This window comes from Mustelus asterias, chromosome 11, assembly GCF_964213995.1.
Source record: "Mustelus asterias chromosome 11, sMusAst1.hap1.1, whole genome shotgun sequence".
NCBI classification, from domain to species: Eukaryota; Metazoa; Chordata; class Chondrichthyes; order Carcharhiniformes; family Triakidae; genus Mustelus; species Mustelus asterias.
The window spans coordinates 46894637-46910972 of NC_135811.1; the positions used below are offsets into that span (position 1 = coordinate 46894637).

The 16336-nt window shown below is 39.1% G+C and overlaps 2 protein-coding genes across 8 annotated transcripts in view; one reads left to right on the forward strand and one right to left on the reverse strand.

Annotated features, from left to right (window-relative positions):
- plce1 (phospholipase C, epsilon 1) overlaps window positions 1-3760 on the forward strand; it is a 408311-nt gene extending 404551 nt beyond the window's left edge. For all 7 annotated transcript variants that reach the window (XM_078223543.1, XM_078223542.1, XM_078223546.1 and 4 more), the window contains one exon: window positions 827-3760. The gene's annotated coding sequence lies outside the window, so the exon portion shown is untranslated. The remainder of the gene's footprint in view (window positions 1-826) is intronic.
- A 2110-nt stretch (window positions 3761-5870) lies between these two features.
- noc3l (NOC3-like DNA replication regulator) overlaps window positions 5871-16336 on the reverse strand; it is a 58789-nt gene continuing 48323 nt past the window's right edge. The window contains exons 11-21 of the mRNA XM_078223539.1: window positions 15971-16102; window positions 15760-15840; window positions 14054-14154; window positions 13796-13868; window positions 13633-13696; window positions 13399-13470; window positions 10348-10529; window positions 9099-9227; window positions 8478-8575; window positions 8047-8131; window positions 5871-6455 (exon numbers count right to left, since the gene is read on the reverse strand). Of these exons, the coding sequence (XP_078079665.1) occupies window positions 6336-6455; window positions 8047-8131; window positions 8478-8575; window positions 9099-9227; window positions 10348-10529; window positions 13399-13470; window positions 13633-13696; window positions 13796-13868; window positions 14054-14154; window positions 15760-15840; window positions 15971-16102 (1137 nt within the window). The 3' untranslated portion in view covers window positions 5871-6335. The remainder of the gene's footprint in view (window positions 6456-8046; window positions 8132-8477; window positions 8576-9098; window positions 9228-10347; window positions 10530-13398; window positions 13471-13632; window positions 13697-13795; window positions 13869-14053; window positions 14155-15759; window positions 15841-15970; window positions 16103-16336) is intronic.

The following is a 16336-nucleotide window of genomic DNA, read 5'->3' on the forward strand; positions in this document are numbered from 1 at the left end:
GCCTTTCTGAAGGGGGGACTCTGCTGTTGGTGGCTTGCCTAGAGTCCCCGGTGTTTTGGGAAGCTGTTCTAACTTCAAATTGTTCTCGTCAGAGAACTGCAGACTTCATCCAAAGGACTCAATTCCAGTATCACGAGAGCATAAGTATTAAAACCTGTATTAAACCTGTTTGAAGGGTCTTGTTTATGGGATTGGGGCAGCTCCTATATTTGATTGGGACAGCTCCTATATTCTTTAAGGGTTATACATTATCATGGTTGTTTTGGTGTTGTTTGTAATTGATAGTATTGCTAATATTCTTACTATACATGTTAACTATATTCTTAGATAAACTTTGTTTGATAACAGCTTCCTAGTGGGTCATTTGAATCATACCTGAAGTGAAACCTATCATGCTTATCCTAGCCAAATTTAAGATGCAAACCTCATGATCCAGGCGGACTTCATAAAACACTTCGGAGTTTCTGACTTGAACCATAACACAAGTATTTAGAAGATGGTTAGCATCCATTTACCCACCTCAGGACCCCGAATTAGTAATCAGACCATTCCTCCTATCAGTGACCCATAATAGATATTGTAAATTAGGACCTTATTCAAAACAAAATCTGAAATATCTTACAAGTGTGCTACTTAAAATTTTCTATAAATTTAACAGTGGTATCACAAAGCACAAATTTGGGATAATAATAAGAAAACCGCATTATGGATGTTTTATTCATTGTACTTGAACATATTATGACAGTTCTCATTGACAATTCTTTATGGTTCTTAATCTTTTTCCTATTTGTGGACTAAAATTTTTCAAATATCCCTTTTCCCACAGGTTGTTGTAAAATGGACCTCAATAATCCTTCTGTAGTGTTGTGCCAATATGAAGCACAGGAACTTGTAGACAATGCTGGAGAAAGAATCAGTGTAACATCACTCCTCCCTCTGTCTCCTGGTATTTTCCTCTTCTGAAAAACTGGAAACTGCAACTAACTTTTCCAAACAACCAAATCCAGTCATTGGAATGAAACAGATCATCTGGTACAGGTGATGCACACAGGAAAATGGGTCAGCAACTGTTTCAAACAAGCTGGGCTCACCTCAATGTACTTTGTTTTAATAAGGAAGAGGGCATGTGAGCAGACAGCTACCAATGCTGTTGGACTTTTCACAGACATGAGCGAGATGTTGCCTTCAGTTCGACTGGGTATGGAGATGTGCAGGTACAAGCCTAAGAACTTGTCAAGTTATGAGTTGTAAAACATTGTGCACTTTCCCCATTACTTATTTGAAGGATTTGTAGGTTCTAAAGGAACCTATATGCTTTCTGAATCGGGATCATGCTAGAAGCCAGCTTTGGTAGTAACATTAAGCTGAATTGTCCCATAAAGTTACTTCTTTTTGTTGATGTTTACAACATAGTTAAATTTGAGATAGATACAATGTGCTGGATTCATACATAAAATCTGATGAAAAGCAGTGTTCATACAAAAGCTAATGATGTAATTTTACTGCAGTAGAAAATCATGTAAATTTCTAGGTATATAAAACACTGCTATGTTTGTATTAAAGTAATTATTAGATTGAATTATTTATTTAAGCAGAGATTTAACACTTTGCAGTTATATATTCTCATGTTTAAGTTCCAAATGGTAAGCTTATTTTGATACTATAGAACAGCTTTTAATTATTTTTATTTACAACTGCCTACTTTCACGCACGTGTGTGTATATATGTGTATTTGAATTTTTCATGAAAAATGAAAATCAAACAGGAAAATAACTTCCGCAAGTTTTTTTTCCCCTTAATTTCTGACCATGTATTTTAATGCATTATGCGCTGTGAGGACAAATTTCTTTTTAAAAAAATACCATCGAAACGTGCAAAGAATGCAAGTGTTTTGGCAGCTCCTGTGTACTTAGGTTACCTGTAACGGGGTGGCCAAGCATCTGTGGTGTTTAATTGCTTCACTAAATGAGTTGTGACTTTGTAACACAGAATACATTTAGCAAATATTCAAAATAGAGCTACAGCAGTGACGCATCAATAATTTGACCACAAGACCCTCTATGGTTATACATGCAAAACACATAACCTACCCAAATAGCAGTGGCAACTGATGCTGATAGAAATAGTCCTTGCAGTTCCAAAAGCTACCATTTTGGAGTTTATTTATTCATATGCCTGACAGGCGACAACTAATCATCAACTCTGCAACTCGAACAAGAGAATATGACAATAACTTACTAAACTGGTAACAAATACTAAACGGTATGCGTTAAGTAAATTGTTGCGAGATGTTTAAAGAATTAAATCCAGAGACAGCCACTAGCTGTTTTAAAATTTAGTTTGAAATTGCCTCTTAACGAGTTTTTTCCCTGCATTTTCATCCACATATTATAAACTACAACAAAAATCTAAGTATATAGTTTGCTCCCTACATTTTCTTGTTTAAAAAATCCGTGAGCTCAAGGGAGGATCTGATATTCCTGCTTTGCTGAATGTAAATTAATATTTCTGCTCTAGATTATCTCAAACTCTGCGAGAGGACCTAGTTAGAAACTGACTTATCTAGTTAATAATTAGTTGTGTAGATGAAAATGGCCCAGAGCTTTAGTTGTTGTCAATACATCAACATAGTTGGCAGGTGTGCTGTATAGCCATTACACAATGCAGATTATTGTACTTTCAATATAACTTGCTCACTTACTGTCCTCTCTTATCTATTCCTTGGAGGTTGATGTATTCTTTTAAAAACATCACTTGCTGCAGTGAGTTGGTTTAATTTTTGCATATCGTCAGTCAAATTGCAGTAATTATTTATTCTTTGTTTTTTTTAATCAGTGTTATAATCACACAGAATATTACAGTCATATAAAATTCCTGTGATTAACTCTTTGGCTAGATAATGAACAGTACTGTCGAATGAATGTTCCTTACTGATACTGAACAGTGGAATTTTACTTTGTTTCATTTGACCAACACATGTTCTCTGTCTATAGAATTGATGTTTTATTTCCCTAACTGATTGCTGCTTGGTCTCAGCAGAAGCTTTGTGCTTCTTACATCTTGGGTTTTTCCTCCCGTATTAATTATGATTTTTTTTACAGTCGATTAAACAAACCTTTTTTCTTAAGTCTTTTGTTTTCAACATATCTTTTCATAAGGTCAATGAAAGCCAGTCGAAACAACTTTAAATGGTACCCTCTAGCCACTTGTACTTATGAACATACACATCTAGTAGAGTCTGTGCATCTGGCACAAATATCTGTGCCCTGAATTGATTTCAGGCTCATTCCAGGTGATGTCAAGAGTACATTCACTGGGCATTTACTTTAAAAAAAGGCTGGTAAGTATATGGTCTTAAGTTTTGTAAATACAGTTGAACTGTATAATGCATTTTTCTTGCAGTGAATGTTTTATTTATCAGATTGAATTATTGGATAAATACTAAAGTAAATTACTATTGTCAGCAATTTGTGTGTATGAAATTCACAATTCATCTATTAACTTTACTGTATTTGGTTCTATTGATGTGCAAAGGACATGTCATGATTACTGAAGATGTGGGTATTGAGAATTTTAACAGTGCAATGTTATGTTGAGTTGAAACATTGTGCCAAATGTCATTTTTTTAATATAAATCATGTTTCCAGATTGTATATGAATTGTGTTGTGAATTAATGTTGGATGTATTTATATCTATAACTTACTTTGAACATGTGTATTAATGTTGAATTGACCAGAATAAATATCAAATTGGATCAAGTTTATTTGAGCAGTAGAGATCAGATTGAAATGTTTCAGCACACAGTCAAAGATGGTTTCACAAACAGTTTGGTTCATTTTTCTATCTAATTTTCACCATAAAATTGTGTACAGCCATTTCAATCTCAAGGTAAACCAATGGCCCAGATCTTCCAGTCTTGTGATGGCCAGAGACTGGATGTATGCTGGAGGATGCTTTGGGAGACCCCTCAGAAGTCCCAACACAAGGACTCTGCAGGAATTGTCCAAGAGGTTTCAACTCTTGATGGATCTGGAACTCTGAAATGTCTGACTCAGTTACCAGGATACCTACCTTACACAACCAACTCCTGGGTAATTATACAACTGGCCTCCTGCCCACCACCCCTTGACTCCCATTTGACCCAACATCATCCCACTACTACAAAACACATCCTATGCTCACATAGTCACCAACATACTGAAAAGCTTTTAAATGTTCCAAAGTTTCTCAGTGTGTTATTGACTGAAGACTTATCAAGATACAGCAGCTATGGTGAGACTTCTTATGAGAGATTTGTTCGACTGGGCCTGTATTCACTAGAGTTAAGGATGAGAGGAGATCTGATTGGGCTGGATAGACTGTAGGGACGATCTTTTTACCTGGCTGGGGAGTCTAGGACCAGGGGATACAGTCTCAGGATACAGGGTAGGCCATTTAGGACTGAGATGAGGAAAGATTTCTTCAAAGGGGGTGAACCTGTGGAATTCTCTGGACAGTAAGAGCATCAAGTGGTTTGGGGAGAAAGCAGGAAAATGGCATTGAGATCGAGGATCAGCCATAATCATAATGAATGGTGGAAAAGGCTTGAAGGGTCAAATGGCCTACTCCTGCTCCTAGTTTCTATGTAAAAAGGTGGAATGGCTGGTGGCTTCCCCCCACAATCCTGCACTAGAAAGGAGGACTCCAAGAACAGGTCCACTCTAGTTTGAGACACCAGGTTCTGAGGTCCAGCCCAGAAATGCAGAGCTCCATCTTAGTAAAAACTGATAGCTATTCCTCAGTAGGAACCTAAAAAACTCTGGGCTGCTACAAAATAATGTTGGATTCTGAATAATGGGAAACATACCCAGCTACTTATTGTGTTAGTACTTAATAGAGGAGATATTGAGTCGAGGAAGTCAGTTATGTCTTGCACTGCTTATGCATCAGCTAAGTAGCTGGCCAAAGAGAGATGACGAATATGACAGGGCACTAAATAACTTTGTATGCAGAATGATTAAAATTAAATGGAAAGAGCTAAGACAGGGTTACTACAATGTTCCCATACTGGACAGTCTGCTGGTAAAACACACATCAGTCTATATGGTGCACAGCACCACCAGCTGGATAAAACAACCACTTACCATCTCTTTCAAATATTTTTGGTTATCAGTACCTGTCATTGGTATTATACGGCTCATTGATTCTATACATAGTGCAGTGGGCATGGAGGGTGCATGGATTGCGTATTGAGGGGCATGGATGATATTAGAGAACAAATGCTTTTACATCTTGCCTTTTTAAAGGTATCAGACTGGTTCACAACTGCAGAGGGGCTGTGAAATACAAGTCCTTGAGCAGCTGGCTGGACGCCATGAAAATTGGGGTCCTGGGGGCAGGGTATTAGATGCCTACCCCCTGCAATGGTACTGGCTAGGCAGGGAGTGCAGTCTCATTACCTGCACCTTTATACCGTGTCCAGCACTGGGAATCGGGTCCTGTCCCCATTTTTATGGGCCTCCAGAATTGACCTAATGCCACAAAAATCCAGACCTGAGTTTACACTGAGAATAAAATGAGGTTTTTCTACTCTAGAATGTTGATTACATGAAAAAACAAACAACAGCTTATTGTTTCTTATTAATGGAAAAGAAACATTTAAATATTTAAACAATGATCAGTTTGAGTATTCCATGTGGAATGATATGATTGTTATATTAATATGCTATTTAATTGCATTTGGTCATTTATTTGGTCAACCTAACTTGTGTTCCAAGAGCAATTTTAATATTTCTAAATATAACTTCCAAAAGAATTAACTAGCATTTGTATTGTGCCTTACATCTCCTCAGGATGTCAAAGTTCATCAAAGCCGAGAAACACTAATAAAAAAGTTTAGTCAAATATTTATTATTCAAAAATAACAAGTGAAGCATTATAAAATTTACAAGCTGGAAATTTTCTTCATGATAAATTTTCAGTGGATAAGATGTTTTATACAAATAGCTGTTTTTACTTAAAAACCTCAAGTTAAGTTTTGTCAGTTATTAAACTTGCCCAAGAAAATTAGTTGCTGACATACTAGATATTGTTACACAAGATTGCCCCATGGCCTCCAGAAAACAATAATCCAACCTGTTATTCTTGCTATTTTCTTTAATTGTGGCCATGGGTGATCCGCTAGTGTTTACATATATACACTCATTCACCATGGATACCATGAGTAAAGTAAACACAAAAATAATGAATCAATATCTGTAATCCAATAAGTTGCTCTGTTTAGAATTTTTTTGCGAATTTGTTAGCGAACTGCCCTGTATAATGAACACCCAACAATCTCCTCTTCAATCTTGTGTTATTTTGCTTGGAAATCTTCAGCAAATTTGAGATCAGCAGTGATGGAGGGAATCTCAAGGAGGTGATTTATCTGACGTTGTAGATCTGAATCAAGGAATGCACTCTGCGTTGCAGGCTTCTGAAATTACAGCATCAATCATAAGCTTAAGAGTGACAGTCAATTCTTAGAAGAACTAACTTTCATTAAACAGATTTTAATAAATACTCTATACCAATACTAAAAGTACTTTACCTTTTTTAGGCTTCAGACAGAAGCAAGCGGCATCAGGAATTTTGCCAATTGTTGCAAATGTAGGTAAATATAGCAGAAATTGTTTTGAGATACTAATAGTAAATTTGCCAAAGCTAATGTGTGTTTGGTAACAAGGAGAGTTCCAAAGGCAGAAGCAGTGTGCAAAATCTTTCATCCTATTGCAAAATGTATCACTTTAATGTGTGCTTAACCTAGCTAAATACTATTGTTATAAATCTGGTGTAAACATACAGGCCAGGATTCTCCCAAAACAAAACTAAGTCCCCAACATGTGGGAAAATGGGAGTGCTACCCGCCCATTTTTTGGGCATACTTACCAGAGCGAATCTCCGACACACTGCATTGTGGAGTGCCTCAGCATGATTCCCTCTGGTAAGTAGGGGGGCGGGCCCGAGAGGCTGGCAGCATAGTGCTGAGCATATCATAGCACATGCATCGTTGGCCTCCCGATCACTGGCCTGCTCTGCAACCCCCCCTGGTCACTGGCAATCCCGACATTCTCCACTCCCCCCTGTGAGGGAGCACTTCAGCAGTCACGGGCATTCAGCCTCTGATCTTTGGGCGTACTCCAAGGTGGCCTTCACGACACACGACAGCGCAGAGTCGCCGAGCAGAAACTGATAGCTAAGTTCCGCACACATGAGGACGGCCTAAACCGGGATGTTGGGTTTACGTCACACTATCAGTAACCCCCACAGCTTGCCTCCTGGACTTGCAGAATCTCACTGGCTGTCCTGTCTGGAGACAATACACATCTCTTTAACCTGTGCTTAATGCTCCCTCCACTCACATTGTCTGTATCTTTAAGACCTGGTTGGCTGTAGAGATTCGCATTCTAATCAGTATTCTGTAACTTGATTTTGGGTCTCTGTGTACCCTGTCAGAGCAGATTTCCACTCCATCTGACGAAGGAGCAGCGCTCCGAAAGCTAATGGCATTTGCTACCAAATAAATCTGTTGGATTTTAACCTGGTGTTGTTAAAACTCTTACTATCGGACTTCACCAGGCCAGCCCCCATCTCGCCCACCCCAATGACCAGGTCCAATACTACCACAGGCTGGCACTGCTCAAGGGGTAACCCCACCCCCGTCTTCAACCTCCTGAGGGGGCGGGGAGGGGGAGAAGAGGGTGGGCTCAATCCCCATCAGCAAGGTGAGGACGCCTCTTCCTCGTTAGTGGGAAGCAATCATAAATCCCGCTGGAGCGAACCACTCCCAGCAGGGCGGGAGACGCTAGCAGACCCAGATAATACCGTCCCAGGCCTGCTAATCATATGGAAATTGTAATTGCCATATAATAATCAGCTCCACGCAATTTCTGGCACGTCGCTGATTGCGCTGAAAGAAGCAGCACTTGGGAGATTCGCTACCAGCGTTGGTATCTCCCAGCCTGAGCATCCCGGCCATAGGTACAACCGCAATTAAGTAGAATAAATGGCATTCATAATTTGTCTACCTTTTTGTATGACATAGAAGATGTGATTGGAGGATTGAAGGTCATCTCTTTCATGCTGAACTCCTCAAAAAGCTCTGTAGCATGCCTGGATTTAACAAATAAATTCATTCAGTCTCTGTTTAATCTTAAAAAAAATCAGCACCACAAGATTCACAATAACAAGAACAAATAAACATGCAATTTATATAGCACCTATCATGTCATAACAGTATTTTATGGCCAATGAATTAATTTTAAAATGTAGTTATGTAGGCAAAAGTGACAGCCAATTTGCAGACAGCAGAGAGAACTTCCAACTTCAAGGATTTGTGCATTAGGAAAAAGTGCGTAATTTGAGAAATTAATTACAAACCACAATTTTCAAAGCTGAAGTTGTGCAGGCCAGAATTTGTGACACTATCAATGCATTTTGTTGATGTAAAGCTCCTTACTTTCTGCTTAGTTCTGCCCTCAGGGCTCCAGAGCCTTCAGATGGAGCACCAACACTAAGATGTGCCGCAAACCTCCGCACTACTGGATGAAAATGTCTCTGCAATAGAACATAAAGGTGGAGGTCAATGAAAATCTTGTGGTGACCTTGGATTCTGATTACATGGAATGTACTGGGACTAAAAGACTAATCATAGATTATTTACTTGCATCAGTACATCTATTCCAGTATTGCTAATGAACTTTCCAAATATTGTCATGCAAATTTCAAAAAAGAAATCTAACGGTCATAGGATTAAACAACATGAATAATAAAAAAATTCATAAAATTAAAATTATATACTATAAAGATGTTTTTGCAAAATTACATTGAAAGTGAGTTATCTAATTGAGATGATTCATGTAGATTTCTACTTGCATTTACACTCAGCATTATATTTCAAAATCTTTCCAACTGGCTGCTACCCATGTGGCTTTTGCTACCAAATAAACCTGTTGGACTTTAACCTGTTGTTAAACTTCTTACTGTGTTTACCCCAGTCCAACGCCGGCATCTCCACATCACCCATGTGATAAACAGGGCTAAAATATCAGGTAAGAGATACAATGCAAAATGAGTTTACCTGGAGGTAATGTAACTCCCACAGTGCAGTATTCTGTGCATTGCAATATTCAGGTTCATCAAGCTCTGGGAGATAAAGTCCACTACCGTGAGATTCATTGTCGAGCAAAATATCTGTCTTAGGAAATGACTGGGGGAAATAAAAAAAATGCACACTGTATATGGCTCAATTCAACTTCAATCCTCTTGTAAGGAAGCAGTTTCTCAGGTTATAAACAGTTATTGTTGCATAAATAAAGTACAAATTAACTTTAACTACCAATATGCAATTTATTTTCACAGTAAACAATCAACTGTCTTCACTTCCACGCAATGAGATTCTTTTAACTCCTACTTTATGCAATTACACTTTTGAGAAGACAGAAGTGCAAGCTTTATAGGCAAATCCCGGCATTCAATTATCTGTCATAGACAAAGGTAGCATTTCAAATAACAGAGGACTCGTCATGATCATCCTATCAGCAAGGGTAACTTTAGAACTTGAGTAACTGCAGAAACCTTCATCGAGCAATGCCTGACTTGAAAAAAAATCAAAATAATGTGCTTATTGACATTGCTAAAGTGAGAATCGCATAATCAAGAATATCATAATAACTAACAATATACATTTATTTATAGAGTTTACAACGCTAAGCAAATGCATCCCATGGCAATTCACAGCAGGGAAAATAAAACCAAGTTAGAAGGAAATATTATGAGGGATGATCAAAGCCATAATTGAAGTAGTAGGTTTTAAGAAGGGATTTGGAGAGGTGAGGGGGATTAACTAGGGAATTTTAAAACATGAAGACAAACAATGGAAGGCTTAGTTGGGGTGAAAGGTAGGTGAGGAGATGCATAAACCACCAGAGTCAAAGGGAGAGAGAATATTCAGTGGGTGAAGGGGAAACGAGACGCTGCATGGTTGTAGATTATGGAGATAGAATGGAGTGAGGCCATAAAAGGATTTAAACACGAGGCTAAAAAATTTAAATAAATGGGGAACCAAAGGTCAATGGAGATCAGTAATGTCAGGGATGACAGGTGAATAAGATTTGATGTCTGATAGGATATTGTGAAATAGGGTTTTAGATGAGTCAAAGCTTATAGAGGGTGCAGGATCAGAGGTAAGTCAGGAACAATGAAATAGTTATCCGGTGGTGATAAAGGTACGGGCGAGCTGAGAAGATGGCTGAGATGTTAGCTGGATCGCAGGTCATAAACTCAACTCAGTTGAGCTGCAAATTTTCTCCCACTAAGAAAACACTTACATTCATTAACACTCTATTCGTTGCCAGGATACCAATGGTAGAATTGGGTAAAACATTAAGTGCAAGAATAGTCAGGCGTTTAACATAAGCAGTAGCACGTTGCAAAGAAACTTGTTTTCGGCGTTTTGTCAGCATCACATCTATACATTGAAGCATAATCAAGACATCTTCATTTGTATCTCCTGAAAAACAGAATCAAAAACGTTCAAACAGCTTTTAAAGCAATTTGTTTTGAGAACTGCTTTAAGATGGGGATATTCACACAGGAGAGCAGGACAAAACTGCTTCAATTTGCTGTTCAAGTCCTGCACGCACTGCAGCAGAAATCACTAGTCAGTGTTCCCAGAGATGACAGTAAAAAGTCAGGGAAGGAGTTGGGAATTACCAAACTGTTTTTTCATTGGATTAAAGTCTCATCTCTCTTGATCTTGTTGTAGGTTCTATCAAGAAATAGGCATCAGCATTCCCAATCTAATCGAAATTAGACATAGCACAAACCATTCAATTTGACAAACAGACAACTTAATTTAGACAGGTTGGTGTAAAAATTGGAATCAAAGAAAGAACTTTGTAAATGAGTCAACTTGAACTGGCTTCAAACCATGAAATGATTCTTCAAACCACTCTAATGGGAGGAACCAAAAGATTCCAAAAATGTTCAGAGATATTTTCACTTTCCATAAAGGCAAAGAGATCAGGAGTAGGTTCTTCAGGCCTGTTTCACCATTCAATTAGATACTGATTGATCTGTACATCAACTCCATTTCCCCACTTTTGTTCCACATCTTTTGATGCGCTTACCAAACGCAACTCTTTCAAAATGTCATTTGATCCAGTATCCAGAGCCTGTGAAAGAAAGGTGCTTCCTGATTTCACTGCTAAATGACCCAAGTATAATTTTACGATTATACCTGGATTCCCCCAACAAGATTAAATAGTCTTGCTGTAGCTAGTCTACTGAGTCACTTCATCATTTTAAATGCCTCAATCATCCCACCAGTCTAAATGCAAGGGTATGCAAACCAAGATTATAAGGCCCTGGTGTCATTCTGGTGAAACTGTGCTATACACTTTCCAAAGATAGTATCTTGCCTGAGGTTTTTTTGCCCAAAACTGAATGCGGCCATGGTTGGAGCTTTGCTTTTGAATTTAAATCCTCTCGAGATACTCTTGATTACTTTTGTATTTATATTTTTAGTAAGTTGTGGATATGGATGGGACAGCACAGTGGTTAGCACTGCTGCCTCACAGCACCAGGGATCCGAATTCGATTCCTGGCTTGGGTCACTGTCTGTGCGGAGTCTGCACATTCTCCCAGTGTCTGTGCAGGTTTTCTCCGGGTGCTCCGGTTTCCTCCCACAGTCCAAACAACGTGCTGGTTAGGTGCAATGGCCATGCTAAATTCTCCCTCAGTGTACCCGAACAAGCACCGGAGTGTGGCGACTAGGGGATTTTCACAGTAACTTCATTGCAGTGTTAATGTAAGCCTACTTGCAACACTAATTATAAATAATATCAACAGATCCTAGGCCCTAACCGTTAAGAAAATAATCCAGTTTTTCATTCTCAGATCCAAAGTGGCTGAACTCACACTTCTCTACATTGAACTCCACCTGCTGCTTCCTCACTCAGTAGTCTGTCTGTATATCCTTTGCAACTGCTTGCAAACTTAAACGTCATCTGCAAACTAGGATATACAATGTTTTTTTCTTCATCCTAGTCATTAACATATAGTGAAAAGCTTAGGGCCGAATACCGATCCGTGGGGAACACTACCTGTGATATCCGATGAATCAGAGAACAAAATTTATTCCATATTCTGTCCTATCTTCCAAGTAATTACCAACCCATTTCAGTGTTACTCTTATTTCCATACATTCTCAATGTTGCCACTATCTTTTTCCCTGCAAAACTAAACCAGATAAACATGATAATATGATTAATACTAATAGACATAGTACATTAATCAACCTCCAAAAATTACGTACAAACATTTCATTTGCTTATGGCACAGTTTTGGGGAATTGGAAAGATGGCTTCCAATGTAACTTACTTATTGAGCAATAAATTAAAATTCAAGAGATATACGAGTGACTTTATATTGGATTAGAACAAAGAACAATACAGCACTGGAACAGGCCCTTCGGCCCACAAAGCCTGTGCCAATCACGTTGTCCTACCTAGACCAACCACTCGAACCGAGCCTGTTCATGTGCCTATCCAGATAAGTTTTAAATGTCGCTAACATGTCTGCCTCAATCACCTCACCTGGCAGTGCATTCCAGGCCCCCACCACCCTCTGTGTAAAACACTTCCCCGGTACATCTCTACTGAACCTTTCCCCCCCTTACCTTGAACTTGTGCCCCATTGGGATTGTAATTTCCGCCCTGGGAAAAAGCTTCCAACTGTTCACTTTATCTATACCTCTCATAATTTTACAAACTTCTATCAGGTCGCCCCTCAGCCTCCATCTTTCCAGGGAGAACAATCCCAGTTTATTCAATCTCTCCTCATAGCTAATACCCTCCATACCAGGCAACATCCTGGTAAATCTTTTCTGTACTCCCTCCAAAGACACCATGTCCTTCTGATAGTGTGGCAACCAGAATTCCAAATATGGCCTAACCAACGTTTTATATAACTGTAACATAATTTGCCAACTTTTATACTCGATGCCCCGGCCGATGAAGGCAAGCATGCCATATGCTTTCCTCACCATTTGTGCTGCCACTTTTAAGGATCTGTGGACCTGTACTCCCAGATATCTGTGTGTGTATATGCTCCTGATGGTTCTGCCATTTATTTTACAGCTCTCACCTGACTTGAATCTACTAAAATGCATCACCTTGCATTTGTCCAGTTTAAATTCCACCTGCCATTTCTCTGTCCAATTTCCCAGCCTATCTGTATCCTGCTGTATTCTCTGACAATCTTCATTCTGCTCTTGGGGAATGGAGCTGATTGGCTGTCAAATGCAGCACTTCACCCGTCACATCTTTGCTGTTCGTTAATTCAATATTAATTTTTAAAAATGACAAAGTTTAACTTACCAGCATGCAATGCAAACAATATCTTATAAAGATGAGTGTAAAATTTCATAGGATCAATGTTCAGCACATCACCTGAAGAACAGAACAGAAAGTTGAAATAATTGAATTGTGAAGTTTCATCCTAAATGGTTTAAGAGAGAAACAGAATGATGATCAGATGTCCCGTGAAATACAGAAACAATGGCAACTGTTACAGTTTAGTTATACAGCTGAAAATCTGCTCAATGGGCCTACCTTGACCAGAAAGTACATGAAAGGCAGCCTGAATACAGTGGAAGCACTCCCTGTAATTAAGACTCTGTAACAAGAAAGTGAAATTCAGACTAAGGTACATAGCAATCAATACAAAGCAAACTGACCCATTGATACGCAATATAATGGAATAACTTGCACTCACCCCAGAGTCAATCAGAGAATATAGAACTACTAGGAGGTCATCAAAGAATTCCACATTAATGAGGTGAGCAAATCTGAAAGAACATTTGTAAGGTTAATTTTCACATTTGGAAATGTCTGAAAATACAGTAGATTATAGGTGGTTTCATCTTATAGGCAATTGCAAGAGACAAGTTACAAAACTTAAACACCGATGCTGGAATTTGCATTTTAAGCAGTGTCCCTGCAATATAAAAATAAATGAAATGTATTCCCTTACTTGGCAAGGCCTTCCAGAACAGCAGGAAGTACTAGTGATTTTTGTGCTTTCTTTAAGATTCTGAAGTATGTCAGAAACACAATGTTTAGGGTTTCAGTGTGCTGTCATTGAGAGAGAAAACTCCATTATTAAAATATTACTTTGGATTAATTAATAATAAAATCTATTAAGTTCAACAAATTTTGTACAAAGAATTTAATGAACACAACTAATATAAGCACCCATAATTTCCGAACTCCAACGTATCTAGCGGTATACCCCAAAGATGCACTGTGAAACTCTGATATTAGCCCCGTCAACCCCACCACCACTGGATATTCCCAGGTAAGGATTGTATGGCATTTGCGCAGGAAGTTCAAACCTCCTTTGGGCAACTGCCCTGTAAAAAAAAAAGGGTCAGGAGCTTCAAGTTTTTAGATGTCCAGATCACCAACAACCTGTCCTGGTCCCCCCATGCCGACACTATAGTTAAGAAAGCCCACCAACGCCTCTACTTTCTCAGAAGACGAAGGAAATTTGGCATGTCAGCTATGACTCCCACCAACTTTTACAGATGCACCATTGAAAGCATTCTTTCTGGTTGTATCACAGCTCCTGCTTTGCCCAAGACCACAAGGAACTACAAAAGGTCGTGAATGTAGCCCAATCCATCACGCAAACCAGCCTCCCATCCATTGACTCTGTCTACACTTTCCGCTGCCTCGGCAAAGCAGCCAGCATAATTAAGGACCCCACACATCCCAGACATTCTCTCTTCCACCTTCTTTCGTCAGGAAAAAGATACAAAAGTCTGAGGTCACGTACTAACCGACTCAAGAACAGCTTCTCCCCTGCTACTGTCAGACTTTTGAATGGACTCATTTTGCATTAAGTTGATCTTTCTCTACACCCTAGTTATGACTGTAACACTACATTCTTCACCCTCTCGTATCCTTTTCTATGAACAGTGGTTTTGTCTGTATAGCGCACAAGAAACAATACTTTTCACTGTATGTTAATACATGTGACAATAAATCAAATCAAATCAAAAAGCCTTTGGATGGTTTCGACTATCACAAACTTTGGGTGGTTCTGAATGTCATTCAGCAATTATTATCCAGAAAAAGTTAGAAAAATTAAAACCACTTCTAGTTTCCACCCAGATGCCTGCCCCACACACACGGGACCCCCCCATCCCCCACGGTGCTCTCTCTAGCCCTCTACTGTTCCCCCTGCATGACTCCCCCACCCCCTCATATGATACCCCTCAAGCACCTACCTCCCTCCCCCCACCGCAACCTCACGGGCTCCCCGACCAAGTACAGGACATCCCCCACTGCAGTTCCAGAGATGTCTGATAATTATCTACATTTTCTGTTTGCCTGTCACATGTAGCACAGCTTTAATGTTTTAGGTCTTTTTTGCCCACATCCGTTTGGGAACTTAAAGTTAAACTACAAACACTCCAGCACTCTACTGGGTATCATATATACATTACGTACATCTCATTCCTTTACAACCTTTTGAAATCAACTTGGTTACCTCACTCCACCACCAACATGAACAGCAGATGAATGACTTGCAGAACTTCAACCGTGGCAGCCTCTTTATTTAAATTTCAGTACTTTTTGACCTATTTAACTTGGCTGGACAAGCACGCTTTCATTATTTGGGTGTAAATCAGGGATATAGAGGGTACTGAGTGCTGAAACATAGAAACCACTTACCAGTTTTAGTTTTTTGTTTTTACTTTCTGAAGCTTCTGTCTCTAGAAGTTCCTTCTCTAGTTTCTCCTCTGCTTTTTTCCACTGAAAAATAAACATTTTAAAATTGATTTACTGGTCAAAGCATTAGGAATAATAATTTTAACATGAGTAAAAGAATACTTACACACACCTGCTTAGCCCTGCAACAAGAATTGGATAGTGGAAACATTACCTTTCGCTGCATCCTGGAAAGATTTTTCCTCTTCTCTTTGCATGTCATGAATCTTTTTTTAGGGGCAATCTCTTCAGAATCTTTTTTAACTTCCACTTCCTTAATCCGCAAGGCAAGTAATGTCTTCAGCACCTGATTGGAGAAGTATAATTACATTTTGGCAGGATGCATTTGACTGGAACTTCAAATGGATACACTGCATCACAAGGTGTGGAGTAAGGGAAGACCACCGAGAGTGAACAGTACAAATGGGCTCGGCGAAATTAAATGAATTTCTGCAGAATGAGGGGTGGAAGGATGTGTTGAAAAATCAGGTAGGTGGGTTTGTTTATAAAAAGGAAAGGAGCATGAGGTTGCTAGACCTTT